The sequence below is a fragment of the Cryptomeria japonica genome, chromosome 7, assembly GCF_030272615.1.
Source record: "Cryptomeria japonica chromosome 7, Sugi_1.0, whole genome shotgun sequence".
Taxonomy (NCBI): Eukaryota; Viridiplantae; Streptophyta; class Pinopsida; order Cupressales; family Cupressaceae; genus Cryptomeria; species Cryptomeria japonica.
The window spans coordinates 649,019,762-649,038,156 of record NC_081411.1 but is presented as its reverse complement, the minus strand read 5'-3'; the positions used below and the strand labels follow the sequence as shown (position 1 = coordinate 649,038,156).

Sequence of the window (18,395 nt, the reverse complement as noted above, 5' to 3'; positions counted from 1 at the left end):
CGAATAATAGTAATCAAATTTTTGTTACTTGATTCCGCCTGACCATTACCTTGGGGGTAATAATCGGATGAATGAGTTAACAAGATACTATATTCAAAGCAAAATTGTGAAATTTCAGAGGAAGAAAAGGTGGCTTCATTGTCAGTCACTATTTTGAATGGAACACCAAACCTAGAAATAATATTCTCCTTGAGGAATCTGCACACTATCTCAGAAGTAGCGTTCTTTACCGGCATTGCTTCCACCCACTTGGTGAAATAATCAGTAGCTGTAAGGACATACGAATGACCTGCACTTGAAGAAGGATTGATCACACCAATGAAATCAATGCCCCATTGCCGGAAAGGCTCTTCAACAATAACCGGCTTCAATGGTAATGTTGCAAGCTTTGGTTTACCTACAAACTGCTGGCAATGTACACATTTACGCACCCACCGGAAAGCATCTTGAAAGTGCGTAGGCCAATAATGTTTAGCTCTCAAAATTTTGTGAGCAGTCACTGGTGCAGAAAAATGTCTTCCACAAGCCTTGTCATGGAAAGATTCCAGCAATTTAGTTTGTTGTGCTTTGTCAATGCAACGAAGGAAAGTACCATCGATTGCTCTTTTGTACAAACCAGTATCCCATAATACAAAGTTCGCAGCTTTCAACTTGATACTTCTTTTTTCCTTGAATGACAAATGTTGTGGACATTCACCATAAGTCAAGAAAAATGCTATATTAGAGTACCACTCATCAGTAGTGCTTACAAACAATACCTTGGGAAGATCTTCTGAATCATCCAATTCTTGCTCCTCTGGAATACCTTCCGCCATCAGCTAACAGAGTCCTCTTCCTCAAACAAGCTTTGTAGGCTTAATCTCCAAGTCATACTCTTGGATTTTAGCAATCCAATTCCCTCTTTTTGTGCCAAACTCCTGTTGTGTTAAGATTTGACTGATGTATTAGGAACTAACACAACGGTATGAGAATTCAAGATGTAAAAACGGAAGTTCTTGACTGCTTTAACAACTGCATAGGCATTCTTCTCAATAGAGGAATACTTGAGTTCATGAGATTTTAAAGGACAACTCATGAAAGCAATAGGAGATTCAATCCCTTCTAAATTTTTCTGCATCAGAATAGCCGACAGAGTATGCTCGGAAGCATAGCTATACATGATGAACTCCTTGGTGTAGTTGGGACAAACCAACACTGGTGCATGAGCAATTCCATCTTTGATTTCATTGAATGCAGCTTTTCCTTCAGAATTCCAATGGAAAGCAGACTTTCCTTTCATCATATCCACAATATGACGAGTCTTTTCTGCAAAGTCAGGAATGAATCCTCGCAGAAAATTTACCTTACCAAAGAAGGAATGAACTGCGGTCTTGTTGGATGGCAAAGCAAGATTCTGAATAGATTTAACCCTCTTAGGATCAACTTTTATCCCCTCCTTGGAAACAATATGACCAAGAAGTTTTCCCTCAGTCACCCCAAAAACTGACTTCTTGGGATTAAGGGAGATGCTGTGCTTGCAACATCTTTCAAGAACATCTTGTACATGAAAAAGATGATTCTCATGATCTTTAGAAAAAACAGTAAGATCATCAAGATACACTACAATATACCTTCCCACAGTACCACGGAAAGCCAAGTCCATAGCTCGTTGGAAAGTAGCCCCTGCATTGATCAACCCGAAAGGCATTCTGCGGTAGGCAAATGTACCCCATGGAGTAGTAAATGCAGTCTTATGTTGATCAGGTTCACTAACCTCAGTCCGATTGTATCCCAAAAATCCATCTAGCATAGATAGCATTTCGGAACCTGTCACCGTTTGTAAAACTTGATCCATGATTGGCAATGGATAATTATCCTTGAGTGACAGCTGATTAAGATTTCTGAAATCAACACAGATACGTATTTCTCCATTCTTCTTATGCACCGGCACTATATTTGCCAACCATGTTGAATAATGGATGGGAAAGATAATCCGAGCATCAAGCATCTTTTGAACTTCAAAAAGAATGGTACCTGAAATCTTCGGATTATACTGGCATTGCTTCTGTCTGAAAGGTTCTGCACCAAGCTTAAGAGGAATGTCATGTTGCATTTCCTTGGGTTGAAAGGATTTTAGATCATCGTATGAATATGCCAAGACATCACGGTATTGGTGCAAAAGCTGAATAAACTGATCTCTTTCATCTAAAGTGCAGTTATTGCCAATATTGACAAGCTTTGGATCTTCATCTGAACCAATATTATATTTCTCATATCCCATAAGAGAATCAACACTTTCTTGTTGTCGTCTCTTGATATAACGATCATGTTGATCGAAAAGTTTTTCAAGAGAAACCAACCCCTTGGGAATCTTATTTCCTTTCAGCTGAAGAATATTTTCATCCGATTCGGATGATGTTTTAGACATTGAATCTGATGACAAAGAAGTAGGAGAATTACTTCCTTCAAAATATAGGTTGTTAAAACCATCTTCTGCTTGTCATCATTAAAAATCTGCCAATAATCCCAATTGTCAGGTACACTAGGTTTGCAGATTATCTCAATAATATATTTATCTTGACCAAAGTCAAGATGGGGAATTAACGAATTAGCTGAAATAGCAAGAGAATCAGCGCTATCATTGTATTCACGAGGAACAACTGAGATATTAAAAGAATCAAAATCTTCAATATTTTCCCATACCAAATTGCGGTAATGGTTGAGTCTATCATTCTTAGTTTGATATATGTTTCTCACTTGACAAACAATTAATTCTGCATCACCCTGGGCATGAAGGTTTCTGATTCCTCTTTTCAATGCAACGCTCATCCCTAACAAAAGCGACTCATATTCAGCCGTATTGTTAGTATTAGCAAATTGCAACTTGAAAGAGTAAGGGAAGATCTCTCCCTTAGGAGATATAAGAACTACACCAGCTTCGGATCCATTTGTAGCGCAACTGCCATCAAATTCAAGAGTCCACACATCATTTGAACTGCTATTTTCATTGGAATGATTAGAGCTGCCTTCATCCGAAGCGGATGCATTATGAAAAGAAAAGTTATCTTCTTCCATAGGAGAAGATGAACTCTCCTCTTGTGTAGGTGAAGATTGAAACTCTTGTTGTTGAGAAGGTTATGGAATATTTTTATCAGCAACAGGAGATGAAACTTCTTCTACCATAACATATGAATTGGAAGACCCATCTTCTTATGCTTGATCCTGATCAGTATCAACAAATTTTTCATTTGCTGAAAGTAGTGAAATGTCGGAGCTGCTAGAAGGATAATCTTCAGCAAATTCTGAAATTTCATCTATATGGAGATAATAATTCCCGAAACTTGAAGATTCAAAAAGAATCTGAGCATGGGGATCATTAGACTTGACAACCGTGTACTTGGTTTCTCTTTCAGGAATTAACTTCTGCACAACACCTCTGACAGGTATTCTTGCTTCCGTCATATCCATGTTGAGTTCGCTCCCAACATCCTTGCCAAAATTACGGCCAAGTAACATTCCATATGATGCAGGAACGTCAGCTACCAAGACTCTCATCTTTATTTTATTATCTAGAAAAGCTGCAAATGCAAATTGAGCATCTTCGATTTGACCAATAAAAGACACTTGTTTGCTCTCCATGGAATAACAATGACCAAAAGTTTTGGTTAAGGTCAGCGCCAAAGCTTGAGCAACTTTTGCGGGCATGACGTTATCAGAAGCACCAGAATCCTGGCCACTCAATGTAAAGAGAGCATTATGTAAGGCTCACTCTCCTCATTCTTAATGGTTAGTAGTCAATAGCAAGTTAATAATAGAAGACAAAAAGGGTAGAGTAATAGACAATAGTTCATAGATAGCACTAGGAGAGAACAAAAGAACCTTGTGCATGATCAATGGTGAAAGTCATATATCCATACCACTAGCAACTTGCTGATTGTAAGTTTGCCTTGTGTGGTCAACTGGAATCCTTAAATGAGCTTAACTTCGATTGCTATTCATAATTTGATATGCATTCCCTTGATGGTATCCTTGTTGTTGATAGTGATTTGAACATCGTGTACGTACCTTAGAAGATGGCACTAAGCTTTGTGGAGTTGTTGCTTTGCATGTCAAAGCAAGACTTAGTCGAGTTTCACCAAAGATTGTCCGTCATTCCTATATTCTTAGGATTAAAATAGACTCCTCGAACCCTATGTCTTTTGCCATTTTATTGTCCAAGCAAATAGTTAGAATTTAAGTTCCAGCAATATCCAAACGTTTAGCATTCAAGTATTCAACGTAAGTCCCCTTGGATTACTAACAATCACATCAACCAATTGAGCTATCTACACGTCAAGACTTGACTATAGAAACCTTGGAGTCATCTTGGTTGATAATTCAATTTAGCATCCAGGAAGATTTTGAGATCAAGAGAGGATACAGAGAGCACTTAAGTCACATAGATGAGGTGTGGGGGATTTTGGAGACCTAGACTCTTTTTGCTAGAGTCTAAATGTGAAGTTGTTATGATAGTTTGTTTTTTATATCTAATGCATGTCATGAGCACAAAGGAAGTGCAAGTAGACCTAGAAAAGATCAAAGAGGTTGTGGTTTGGCCTTCCCTCAAGTTTCTTACTCAATTGCGAGGATTCCTTAGCTTTTATAGTTACTATAGAAGGTTTGTCAAATGGCTCTGCCAACATGCTGCCCCCTTAGTAGGTCTAACAAAAGTAGGAGCCTTTGTGTGGGCAGAAGTAGCACAACAAACTTTTGACAAGTTAAAAGACGTAATGAGTTTATGTCCAATGTTAGTTATCTCTGATTTTTCTCTTCCCTTTGCTGTGGACTGCGATGCTTTTGAAGAGAAAATTGGAGCTATGTTCATGCAAAACAAGCACGCCCATTGCCTTTGAGAGTTGGAAACTTAGGGAGGTGGAAAGGAGTTCTATAATTTATGATAAAGAGATGTTGGATATCATGCAAGTGTTGATAAAATTTAGGCAACACTTGGTGGCTAATTTGTGGTCAAAATGGATCACAATAGCTTGAAATATATCCTTAGCTGAAATAATTTGAATGAGTGGCAGCCATAATGGGTGTGTAAACTTCAAGCATCTGGTTTTGATATTGAGTACATTAAGGGATAAAGGATTATTGTTGCCGATGCTTTATCTAAGACGTCAACTTTGAGTTCAATGTCTGACATCTTTGTGGATTGGAGGGCTAATATAATAATAGAAATATGCTAATAATACCTTTGTTGCTGATGTTTTGGAAGGAAATTTGCTGGATGACAAGTACTTTGTATTTGATGAACTCATTCTTTAAAATGATATGATTAATTTAGTACTAGGATCCAAGATAAAAGAACACTTTTTGAGGGCTGCTCCTGATTGGCCTTTGTTAGTCCATTGGGTATACTTCAAACCCTACAAGCAAGTTAGAGAGAGATTTACTTGGAAAAGAATCGAAGTTGATGTCCTTTGACACTTTACCAAGTGTGTCATTTCCTAGCAAAACAAAATAGAGTAGTCATTTCTAATAGGTTTATTACAACCTTGCTAGTTCAGAGTAAAAGTGGGAGAGTGTCTCTATGGACTTCATCATGGGTGTTGTATGCTAAAATTCATCTAATGTAAAGCAGACTAGGAATGAAAGGGAAATCACAAATCCCTATCCTAATTAGAATTCAAACAAACAAACAATGAAATAACACAGAAGCAAGAAACATGAATGTAAAATAAATCAATTCAAACTCCCTATTCCATGATTGTGTATAACTTCCATTGCTCTTCTTCTCTTTGTGATATGGTGGCTCTCAGATATTGTGCTGGCAACCTACAAATGATACAAAGATTCAAAGTTCATGATTTATTGTGATCGTGATTCAGAGAAATTGTGAGGATTGAATGCTCAATTTATAGATAATTGGAGAGAATTGATTGAAAGGTGGAACTGATTGATCAAGAGGTGGAACTCACATGCTAATTGATAGTTGAATTGCTGATTTGGAGGTGAAATAGAATAGATTGAATAGATTAAATGAGTCAATTGATTGAGAAAACGCTGACTAAGGAAGATGAAAAAGAATGATTGGAGGAAATAAAGAGGATGAAATAGTTAACTGATTGAAAGTTGATTGAGAGCTTTATTTAGAAAAAGCTAACTAAAAGATAGAAATAGGAATTGAAGAGATAATTGAATTAATTGATTAATTGATTGAATTAATTAATTTAGCATGTGCTTGAACTTTAACTTGGATTTTCAATTTAATCTTTGCATGAGATTTAATTCAAATATTGAATTTATTTTAAATTCAATTTGATATTTGAATATATTTAGAACTTGACTTTGATTTTCAATTTGATTTTTGAAATCATGCACATGTATTTGAAATTAGAAGAATTTAGAAGAATTATGAACTTGAAGAATTTGGAGAATTAATGAAATTAGAAGAAATATGAATTTGGGGATTTGGGGATTTGGAGGAAATATTCCAAGGGTTAGGAGGTCAAATTCCATGCTAGAGGTGTGTTGATGTGTATTTTGTACACGACCAAACACAGAATGAAATACCCAGAGGTATCTTATCCTCTCTTGATTAAAGTCTCCGAATGCTAAAGATGTCGCGAAAAGGATCAATCTGGATGACTTCAAGGTTCTTTTTTGTAGGATCTCTACGTATGGATAAGCATCAGTGGTCGTTGTGTTTGTTGTTTCTTCAAGGGGCCTTATGCACTTTCAGAGAAAGCTTGTCCGTATTACTTTCTTTCCAAATGAAGGAACAGGATTTTCCTAACACTAACAGATTTTCAAAAAATGTCAAAAGGTAAGGGTTTCAAGGAAGAGATACTTAAACTATTTCTAAGAATGACTCAATGAAGGCTAGACTTGATAAGATTCTACCAATTTCAGTATCGCCAAGAAATTACAACTCTACTGGAATTGATGCTATCTTCTAAGGGGATTCAATAGTTTTCAAATCATCAAGGATATAGATACTATCATAGAGATACATATCAATACTTCCAATAATGATTGAATTCTTAATCAATCTTAATGTTTCCAGTTGACCACACAAGGCGTCCTCACAATCAGTAAGAAGCTAGTGGTTTGGAATGTGAATCTTATCAAAGATCAGGCACAACACTTCGTTCTTCAAACTTAAAATTTAAATGCTATTTCAACTGAGAGTGATTCAAGAAGATAAACAATCATGAAGATAGCCACAAGTATTGCAATAAAACACCATAACTTCGATATTTTAGTGATCTCATAGCCAAATAGACAACAATTGCTCAAAATTCTTTCTTCACTACTCAATCTTGCTACAAACAATGACTAATTTCTCTCCAACTTTCTAACTTTCTTTTCTCTAAACTCTCTCTAACCTTCTCTAACTCCTTAAAATGAAATGAGTGAGGGCTTATATAGCATCCTCAAATACAATGAACGGCTTGGATCAATTCGAGATCAATGGCCAAGATTTTACAATGAAACCCTAATTAGGGTTTGTTATAACAAACTTAATTCTGACGAATGAGATAATTGCATCATTTGGACACGTGTCTTCTCTGGAATTTTTGACCAATGGATAGCTGAGGTAGGTACATCGAAGTTTGTGCCAGCTTTTAATGAGTCTGGTACATTGAATCTGGACATGCTGAGGTGGACCAACCCGATTGGAAGAGTGATGACTAGGATGCCACCTTGTCTAACACTTGGTTGATGTTTAATTTGGTGATGCTTTCCTTCAAATGCTGGATTGGAAGATAGATGGAGAAGGTCGTCCTTAATGCTGTTGGACTGGAGGAGGTCGTCCTTGATGATGCTGGACTGGAGGAGGTCGTCCTTGTCCTGGCTTGATCTTCTTTGATGAGGACTTGCTGAGTAGTTGATCCTCTCGCTTTGGGGGTCGTCATTTGATGCCTACACAAAAACTTAAAATTAGTCCTTGAGCATAATATCTTAAAGCATAGGATTTAAGACCTTTCAAGGGGATAATTTGGACATTAATTTGAAAATGACATGATAAATCCAAGAATTATAAACTTTTCAAATTAATTATGAATGAAAATTAGATTTTTCAAGACTTAGACTTTAAAAGATTGCTATGAAATCAAAATAAGTCTTGAATAAGAACTTCAAACAAGTTGATTCTTCATGCCTACTCCTTTGAAAGCTTAACTATGAACCTTGGAAAATGGAAGAAAGAAGATCAGATTTCGCTAGATAAAGATTGAATTGTGGTCTTCCTTTGGATGAACTACACCTCAATTAGCCTTCAACACTTAGCAAGAAATTCGCCTCCAATCTGCTAGAATTTGCTCCTCTAATCTGCTCCTCAAATTCACATAAGAAGGAATGAATGAATGATTTGAATTCACCACAAAGCATCTCCCTTAAATAGGGCGCTTACCCTAATCCTCATGAGGCCGACTTAGGTATTTAGCAATAAAATAAGATAAAATCCCACTTAAAAGGAGGCTGACTTGCTTGTAAAAGCAAATAAATGTATTTTAAGCGCTCTCCTTAATTTTTTTTTAAATTAAAATGAACTTCAAGGCCTCCAAGGTGGATTTTATATTTGCTTTAAGGCTTTAAAAATTAATTAATTCAATTATAAAGGCCTCAAATTATGCAAACTTAATTTAACCTCCCCAAATGTCTTAATTTTGGCAAATTTAGTGAAAATTGAGGAATATTGAGGTTTGATTGAGGCTTAATGAAGCTTCCTTTCTCCTTAGGCTTTGAAATATTCAAAGTGATGAAGGTCTAGATTCACTTCAAGACTTGTTTGAACCCCTTATCTAGACTTACTCACTTCATGAGTTAAAAACTTCACAACTTATTTTTGCAACTTTCCATGACTCTATCTTCACAATCTTGCCATTTGCCTTAGACTTAATCAAACGAGGTTGAATGATAGGTTTTTGGATGATTTCGCCCTGGACCCTTTGAAGGGTCAGGAGCGATTTTTCCAATTAGGTCTTGAATACCTCATTCCCTTCACTCCAAAATCTCCCGGAAGGCGAGTTCATGTTTGTTTTGACCTAATCAAAGTTTTGCATTTCAATTTTTAGTCTTTCACATGAGGAAATTAGGTGAAAATGTGAATTTCGCCCTGGACCCTCTGGAAGGGTCAGGAGCGATTTTTACATTTTAGGCCAAAATTCACCTGAGTTTGATCATTAAACTCCTCCAAGGCAATCTCCAGGCTTCTTTTATCTCCATCACTGGGTTAGCTCATCAAAACTTTGAAGGAAATATTGCATTTTTTGGAATTTCACTATGGACCCTTTGGAAGGGTCAGGAGTGAAATTCTCTCCTGAGCTCAAAATTCTTATTTTTGAAGGTCCAAAACCTCTCCAAGGCATTCCAAATGGGTTCTTTCACTGAAGTCCAGGCTTAGTTTTACTTGAATTTTGGAGGAAAAGGTGACTTCAGTGTTTTTCGCCCTAGACCCTTTGGAAGGGTCAAGAGCGATTTTCCTTGCTTAGGCTTACTCCTTCATCATTTTGTCTTGAATCCTCCACTCAAGCTTAGGAAATGGTCTTCTTCATTCACTCCACCCAAGCTTGGTTTGTTCTTGCAAGGCAAAATAGGGAATTTTGAGATTTTCGCCATGGACCCTTTGGAAGGGTTAAGAGCAAAAATCTTCTTCTGACCTAGAATCATCATTTTTTGGAATAAACATCCACTCAAAGGTGATCTCAAGGGCAATTTTCAGCTTGGTCTAGTCTTGCCTTAGCACAAACTTGAAAGGAACTCATTGTTCTAGAATTTTCGCTCTAGACCCTTTGGAAGGGTCAAGAGCGATTTTTAGGTTTTAGGGCAATTCCTTCATCCTTTCAACTTCAAATTATTTCCAAGGCATAGAACATCATGCCTTACTCCTCTTTGAGTCTTGAAAACCAAAATCTTATCTTGAACTGCAAGGAAAATAGGAGGATTTGGAAATTTCGCCCTGGACCCTTTGGAAGGGTCAGGAGCGAATTTCTCTCTTGGCATCAAAACTTGCATTTCTTGGCAATCCAATTCAACTCTAAGGCATTTCAAAAGTCCTCTCACACCCTTGTCTAAGTTTAGCTTTGCCCAAATTTTGAAAAAAAGATGACTTTCGAGGATTTTCGCTCTAGACCCTTTGGAAGGGTTAGGAGCGAAAATCATGTTCTAGGGTCAATTCCTTCATCTTTTCAACCTCAATCATCCTCAAAAGGCAAAAACACACTTCCTCACACCCATTCAAGCCATAAAAACCAAAAAGTTGTCTTGACCTTGCAAAGAAAATAGGTGTTTTAAGGAATTTCGCTCTGGACCCTTTGGAAGGGTTAGGAGCGAAATTCACCATTTGGCTCAATTCCTTCACTTTTTGATGATTTCTTGCAACCTCAAGTCACTCCCAGGGGCAATTCCTTCTATGTTTCACCTTATCCCATACTTGACTTAGCAAAATTTGATAGCAAAAGGTGATTTTGAGAAAATTCGCTCTAGACCCTTTGGAAGGGTTAGGAGCAAAAATTACAATCTTGACCAAAAATCTTCATTTTTTTACCTTGAAACTTCTTTTCCAAGTAGGATTTCATGTTTCATCATGCTAGGAATAGGGTTTCATGTCCAAGAAAGGCTAAAACAATAGGTTTATAAGGAATTTCGCTCTAGACCCTTTGGAAGGGTCAGGAGCGAAATTGCCTTTCCTGGCCAGAATCCTTCATTTTGATCACTTCTAAACATGCCCAAAGGTTTCAACATGCTCATTCTTCTTTTCATCATGCCTTTAACACTTCAATTAGACCAAACAAGACAAGAAATGCCTCCTATAGAAATTTTCGTTCTGGGCCCTTTGGAAGGGTCAGGAGCGAATTTCTTAATTCAGGCTCAATTCATCATCATTTCAAGTTGATTTCACCTCTCAAGGAAAAAGACACTACTCTTCTCTCATCCAAGCCATAAAAACCAAAACTTGACTTGATTTTGCAAGACAAATAGGTGGTTAGAGAAATTTTCGCCCTGGACCCTTTGGAAGGGTCAGGAGCGAAAATTAGTTTTTAGGCAAAATCCTTCATCTTTCCAAGTCAAAACAACCTCAATAGGTAAAAGAAAGTTATTCTCGTTTCATTCATGCCAAAATCTTGACCTTTGTCATTGCAAAATAAGAGCATTTGGGAATTTCGCTCTGGACCCTTTGGAAGGGTTAGGAGCGAAATTCTCCTTTCTGTCCAAAATTCTTCATTTACTCATGCTTTCCAAATCTTCAAATGTGACAGGAACGTTCAATCCTCCCTCCAAGATACCCTGCACATCAAAACTTAGCCAAAGTTAGTGAAAAATAAGCTCTAATAAGATTTTCGCTCTGGACCCTCTGGAAGGGTCAGGAGCGATATCTCCATCCCAGGCCAAATTGCTCAGTTTTCAAGTCTCAAACCACCTCACAAGGCAAAGTTAGGTCCTTTTCCAAGCTAAGAACAAGCTTGCAAGTCTGTCCAAGGCAAGAAATAGGGTTTAGGATGAAATTCGCTCTGGACCCTTTGGAAGGGTTAGGAGCGAAAATCCTCTTTCAGGCATCATCTTGCTCTTCAAAAATCAATCAAATCCCTCTCCAGGCAAGAACATATCAATTCACCTCCAAACGTGCCCTAGAAAGTATCACTTAGTCAAAAATGAGGAGAAAAAGAGGTTTACAATGATTTTCGCCCTGGACCCTCTGGAAGGGTCAGGAGCGAAAATTTCCTTTCAAACTAGATGTTACCTTAATTCACTTCATCCTCCATCAAACTTGATCAAACCAACTCCTTTTCTTCACTGGCTGTGCTCAACTAACTTAGACAAAGAAACAAACAGGACCCTGACAAGAAAACCCTCTTTCAATTTAGACCTGACCTGAGACCTATTCTCCTTGTTCCTTGATCTAACCCACTTGACTCTTCTGAAAGGCATGCTTCATTATGGAAAACTTGAGGTTTCAGGCAGACGACTAACAACTCCCCAAAATTAGGCTAGACTCAGCTTGAAAGAAACCCTAAAATGAGCTTCCAAGATTAGCCCCAATCTAGCCAACCCAGGCAAACCACTCACTCACTCAAAACCCTAAAAGCAGAGAGAAAAACAAGCAAAGAGAAAGCAAAACCCAAAGCAAAAAGAGGGGGTCCCCATTCTAATGGGGCGATGTGTGAAATGGTCACAACAAGGTGCTTTTCCCCTCATTCCAGGCTACCCACCCTTTTCCCGCACTCAAAATCCACACTACACATGGGTTTCCCCTGAAATCCATACTGGCTATGATTTTCCACCACTGTTTATCCATGTCTAGATTGATTTTCCCCTGGAAGTGCTAAAATGTCGCTAAGTGTCAGGATTTTTCCAGACTGCCATCGATTTTCCACCAGGAGTGCGGACTGGAGTGCAGACTATAGTGTGGACAACGTTAAGGATGATTCCATGCCTAGGTCGATTTTCCACCAGGATGTTTTATGGCAAGTTAGTGCGGATTTTTGTGCAGACTCTCAATCCATACCCAAGTCGATTTTCCAATGAGAGCATTTTGATGAGTTTTAAGTCCAGATTTTCATCCAGACTGAGGTCGATTTTCCACCAGGGAGTATTTTTTGCAAGAAAAGTGAATTTGGAGTGTGGATTTTGTGTCCAGACTGCCATCAATTTTCCCCTGGAGTGTTTTATGTGCATTTTGATGAAGTTTTGTATGGATTTTTGTCCAAGCTAGGATCGATTTTCCCTTATGGGGAAATTTTTGACATTTTTAATGATTTTTAAAGGGATTTTTTAATCCCAACTAAGGTCGATTTTCCCATGGAGGCTCAATTTGGACTTAAATCGAAATATTTAATAAGTGAGCCCCATTTTTAATTGTTTTTAAATGATGATTAATGATTATTTAAAATTTTAAAAGCAAAATTAAATAACTTGCAATAAACATTTAATATTTTAACCTTCTAGAAGCAAGTTAGTTTTTTACCAAACAAGTATATAAGCAAGTGTTTTATCCCACATTGCTTGTGTGGTGAAAGTGAGAGGTAAAAGAAAGTATAAGAGACGAGTTTTCTAGCAATATTTTATTATTAACTTTTCCAGGTGTCTCCATGAAAGGCGATTTTTCTCCCTCATTGGCGAATTTTGGCAAAGTGCTAAAGTGAAGTGTTGGGTTGAGGATTCTTTCCTCCTCCATTTTTTCCAGCTTGGCTATTCATTCCAAAGAAACGAGAGGCCGACTCGAACTCGGCCTCGGGATTCGGCGTCAGACTCGGCTCCAACTCGGCTAGACTCCGGAAAGTGAAAAACTCAAGAAATTTAGAGATTTTTAAAGATTTAAAACTTGTTTCAGACACCCTTTATTGAATACACCTTAAAGACACAATAACATCATCAAAATTGGCTCATTTGATTACATACACAAGTATACATCAATCACATAAGCATAAACGCAAATTGTAGCTGAAGAAAATAACAAACATAGATATATAAATATTGTCAAATGTATACAATATTACAAAACTCATGGAATAAAAAATACATGTCATTATATGATCATCATCAAATGTTTCATACAAAATACCAAAGGTAAATACAAATACAAGCCTATGGCTCAAAGGAGCCTGCATGGCAGCACCCTCCGGCCCCGACCCCTTGCGAAGGCATCTAAGGTAGGTCCTGGATGATTGGACAGCCATGGTTGCTCCCTATGACACCATGCCATGCTCACCAACATCAGGAACATCCGTGTCACTATCTGCCTCTGAATCTCCAGTTTGTGCTCGTGCTCTCCACTCCTCCTCTGCAATGGCTACAGTCTCAGCCTCTATATCTACCTAGTCGATCCAATCAGTGTCAGACTCGGAGGTTAAATTTTCCCTACTTCTATCGACGCAGTTTCCCCCCATAATTTTCGACGAGGGTTTGGGGGCAGCGCCCCTTGCACGCTCCTTGTCGTGATACAGGGTGGGGTCAAGGGGCAGCGCCCCCCCGAGGCCAAAAAAAAAAAAATTATTTAATAAAGGCGTCGGGTGTTATTTTTCTATTGGTTGACATGTTGTAACCCTAATTTTTCTCATTCTCAGGCGGAGGTTGTAGTGAACAAAGACGAGACCATTCATTTTAAAAAAACTTTTTAAAATGTTTTTTTTTTGTCATTTTACTTAAGCTAGGCAGTAGCCGAGTTTGGGGCTCAAGACTCGCCGAGTTTAGCGAGTTTGAGCCAAACTCGCCAACTCGGCGAGTCTGGCGATTTTACTCTCCAGACTCGGACGAGTCCGAGTCCGAGCCCCTAGGACTCGTCGAGCATGACTCGTACTCGGACTTGCCAAGTCCGGGCAAGTTTGGGCAAGTCCCGTTTCTATGATTCATTCCCTTGCTGCCATTGAAGACCATTTTCAGATTTTAGCGATTTTTCCAAGTTCGGCATTTTTTCCAAACTTGGTGATTTTTGGTGAAGGTGGCGATTTTTGTGTTTGGAAAGTTTGGCGATATTTTCCTTCATTGTTGCTTGCTGTTCCAACCTCCATTGTTGTAGATCCGAGCTACCATTGAAGACATTTTCAGAATTTTGGAATGGCGCTATAGCTGGGAAAATTTTGATTTTTATTTGGGAGTGCTTTGTGCCATTGTTTGGGGTTATTTTCTTCATGCTTGGTGGCTGCCATCATTCCTAGCTCGCCGATTTGTTTCTGATCTGAGGCTTGCTACTGATTTGACCTCCATTGTTGGCTGCACATTAATTTTTGGACTTCAATTTTCATTGCCCAACCAATTCCACCTTAGGCGATTTGCATTTGAAGGTGTTTTGTGGAGTTTTTAGTGCATTTTCAGACCATTTTATCGCTGTTGCAGGTCTGAAAACTCCATTATAGGCATTTGTTCTCAGAAATTTTCATTTCCAGCCACCTAATCACTTTGGCAATTTTGCTTGGAGCTGATTCCTTAGCTATTTTTCCACCATTTCCAGGGATTTTTAACTACTTTGCAAGGTGTTGGTAAGTCTGAAGCATAGTTCCCAAACTCGCCGCGAGTCAGGCGAGTTCGCCGAGTTGGCGAGTCGAGCCAAGCTCGGCGAGTTTTGCTGACTCGGGACTCGGACTCGGCGAGTTTTGACCATAACTCGCCTAACTCGCGAGTTAGGCAAGTTATGGCAAAACTCGCCGAGTCCAAGCTCCAAAACTCGGCCACCACAGGTCAATGTTTTGACTTGTTTGACAAGTTAGTATCTTCGTCAGGATTCATATATGGAATATAACATTTAAGTATAAGTGACATTTCCTTATGTCTTTTCTCTTTCTTATACTTTAAGTTATATTCCATATATATTGTCAGGATGTTTGAGAGTGGTTTCGGACCTCCATGAGTTATAATGCAAAATCTAGTTTTTGGAGGATCCTTCAAATTTCCAGACTTAGTCAAATTTCAGGCCATTTCAGGATCAGGATGACATTCCAGACTTTTAAGGCGAGTTCACTCTGACCATGATGTAAGGGATGGGACCTAGGAGGACACTATGCATTCAACCAAGGTTTGATTTAGCAACTTGAAGCGTGACCAGATAGTACACAAAAACCCTAGGAATGATCTAAATAACCCCTAATCACTCAACTGACCTAACCTCCTTCACTCCACCTTGAGGAGATCCACCTGATTGGATGACCTTTGAGAAACTCAATCCCTTCAATGCAAAGGCTAAGACACTAAAACGACCAACAACAAAACTAAAAGAGCTAACCCTAGAAAGCAAAAAGTGGGGGTCTTCATTTGCAATGGGGCGATGTGTGAGTACCTCACAACAGGGATGTTTCTTAAAATTTTGAAAAAAGGGGGTGAGTTGGGGATATTTCCTACCTATCCCCACATACCAAAAAATCCCCCCATGGGGCACAAGGTTATTTTTGGCAAGGGACATATCTCTGAGGAGCATATTTCAAACCCTTCTGGCCTCACAATTCCCCCTTCCATCCAACATATATATAGCCTAAAAACTAAGAGGTCCAAGAAAGACCAAGGTCAACTATAGTCCCAAGGTAAAACCTAAGTTCAAAAAGCACACTATTTAATGCTACCATACACAAGCATTCCTTACAGTTTCCAAGTGAAGATGTTCATGATGTCTCATGTTGGTGCTCCCAAAATTTCAATTTGGCCAAAGAAAATACTAAACAGAAGCCCCAAACAAGTAGATACTCTACCAGCATGCCTTTCATGGCATAACAAGCTAGCACACATTATAATTGGGCTTTATTCAATAATGGGTGCATGAAACAAGTTTTAAATTGTTAAAAATCTCTTAATTTCAAGGTTTTTTTAATTTTGCCGAGTCATTGCCGAGTCGTTGCCGAGTCATAGCCGAGTCACGAGTCGAGTCGGCCTTGCCGAGTCCGAGCCGAGTCCGAGTCTGGGAACTTTGGTCTGAAGTAATTAATTTTCAGACTTGTCTTCAGAAAATTATTTTTTACCAGCCACACTTACATTCCTGGATATGATTGTTTTCATCATCAAAACTGATTTTTATTGAGTTTATGCACATTTTTGAAAGGATTATAAAATGTTTTAAAAGTCTGATTTTCAGGTTGTCTTCAAATTTGTTGACCTACATTGTTGACTACGGAAGGTGTCTTCAGACATACCTTTGTATGAAAACACAACCTTTCACACCTTTCCTTAGTCATCGTTGATCCGGTATACTCCTTTGCATTTTAGCTTGCATATTTTCTAAGCATAAGGAGGTATTAGTGAATTTTATAGAGGGTTTCCATACCCTAGCGTTGTCACACTTTGAATCTAATTGTTAAAATTTACCAAGTGTATGGATTATTCTCCTAACTTTATGCTCTAATTAGCTAAAATCTTTAGAAAGTCAGGAATTTTATTAAGAGCATTATTTATTTTCCTAAGTCTAACTTCAAGCTTCGTACAGGTGCGATGTCGAAGTCTGGATATAAGGAAAGGAAAGAACTATTGAAGATGCCGGAGACTATAAATAGTAAGTATGGGACCAAATGTTCACGAGACTTACTAAAATAGTATGTTCAAATGGAGCTTGAATGACCTCTAGAAGGCGAACCACCAAAAAAATGAATCTTGGAGATGAAGAGTACTGGAATAAACAACCCAAGGGTCAACTGAAAAGCCCTGATCACCACATTAGCCTATGAAGACTATTGATAATAGGCTAATTGTAATGTCCCCTTCTCAGCAGTAAGAAATTTAGTGGCCATTAGCCTATCTCGAAGACCTGTAGGCTAACTGGAATTGGAAAAGGTTTCCTATTTTCTAGGAGGAGGACTCAAAGTTTTTAGGATGTTCAAGCTGGAGTTTGGCAGAATGAATCGAGATTTCCTCCTGGGCTTTTTGTAAGCTTTGTAGAGGTATGACATGCAATCAGTTTAGGGGAGTTTGCAAAACTTACTATTTTTAGTAAGTTGATGTCAGTTGTCATGATTATTGGTTTTTCTGGGTTTCTCGAGCTAAGCCACAGGGTTCAAAGAATAGTCCTTTTAGTGAAGTTTCTTGGACATACTATTTTTAGTAAGTACTACATCTGACAGTTCTATTTTTGGTAGGTTTAGTTGTTCAAGTCAATTGACTTAGTCTCAGCACTTTTTTGGGAGTAATCAGTATTCGGAAGGGAAAAAGTATTTTTTTAAATAAAATACTTTAATTATCTTTGGCCTAGGTGTAATTGGTGTTTCGACTTAAGGGGTTCGACATGGTATTTTAATAAAAAAACATAACTTAAAGTGAATGGGGCGATTTTGTGCCTAAGTTATATTATTCCTCTAAATTCATTTTTGAGCGTCCACTTTACACTTTATGTTATAACCTATTATTTATCCAAAGTGGCGATTTTGTGGTGAAATTTGCATTGGGCAAACTTGGCCTAGGAGGTGAAATGAAATGAATTGTATTTGGGCGTCATGCTAAGGGATTTGAATTTGAATTTGGCTTGGCAAAAGTTATAAATTGGAGCCTTGGGCTCTCATTTTGGGGATCCATGAAATTTGTATAACGAAGTGTTGCCGGAATTGTGCTAGGCTTGTGCTTCGAAGTTGTGAGCTTCCTAGCCTGTGTCAGTTTCATGTTTGAGATATAGCACCTAGTTGTGGAGAGACTATTTCTCATTCAGAGGAATAGATAGATCATATTGAGAATGGATTGCATCAGTTAGTTTTCTGATTTCTGTGTGAGTTTGTGTGTTTTCTGGTTGTTGGATGGCATCATGGCTGAAGCATATTTTCACTCCTAAGTTTCCGTGCGGGCTCCTCTTGATTTTGGGTATTGGCTCTGATTATTTTTATGTATTGGGCAATGGAATTTGTAAGTTTTTAGCCCTTAGTTTTGAGTCTTCAATTTTAAAATGCAAATCGTACCTTTTCAACCTAGCCGTACTTTTTAGGGGGTGCATTGGGATGCGTGCTATTTGCCTGAGGTCATGTTGCTGC

General features: G+C 38.3%; 1 protein-coding gene across 1 annotated transcript in view; it reads left to right on the top strand.

Moving 5' to 3' along the window:
* LOC131856210 (protein DJ-1 homolog C-like) overlaps nt 1-16,930 on the top strand; it is a 59,470-nt gene extending 42,540 nt beyond the window's left edge. Inside the window, exon 3 of the mRNA XM_059207647.1 lies at nt 16,871-16,930. Within this exon, the coding sequence (XP_059063630.1) occupies nt 16,871-16,915 (45 nt within the window). The 3' untranslated portion in view covers nt 16,916-16,930. The remainder of the gene's footprint in view (nt 1-16,870) is intronic.
* The last annotated feature ends 1,465 nt before the right edge of the window (nt 16,931-18,395 follow it).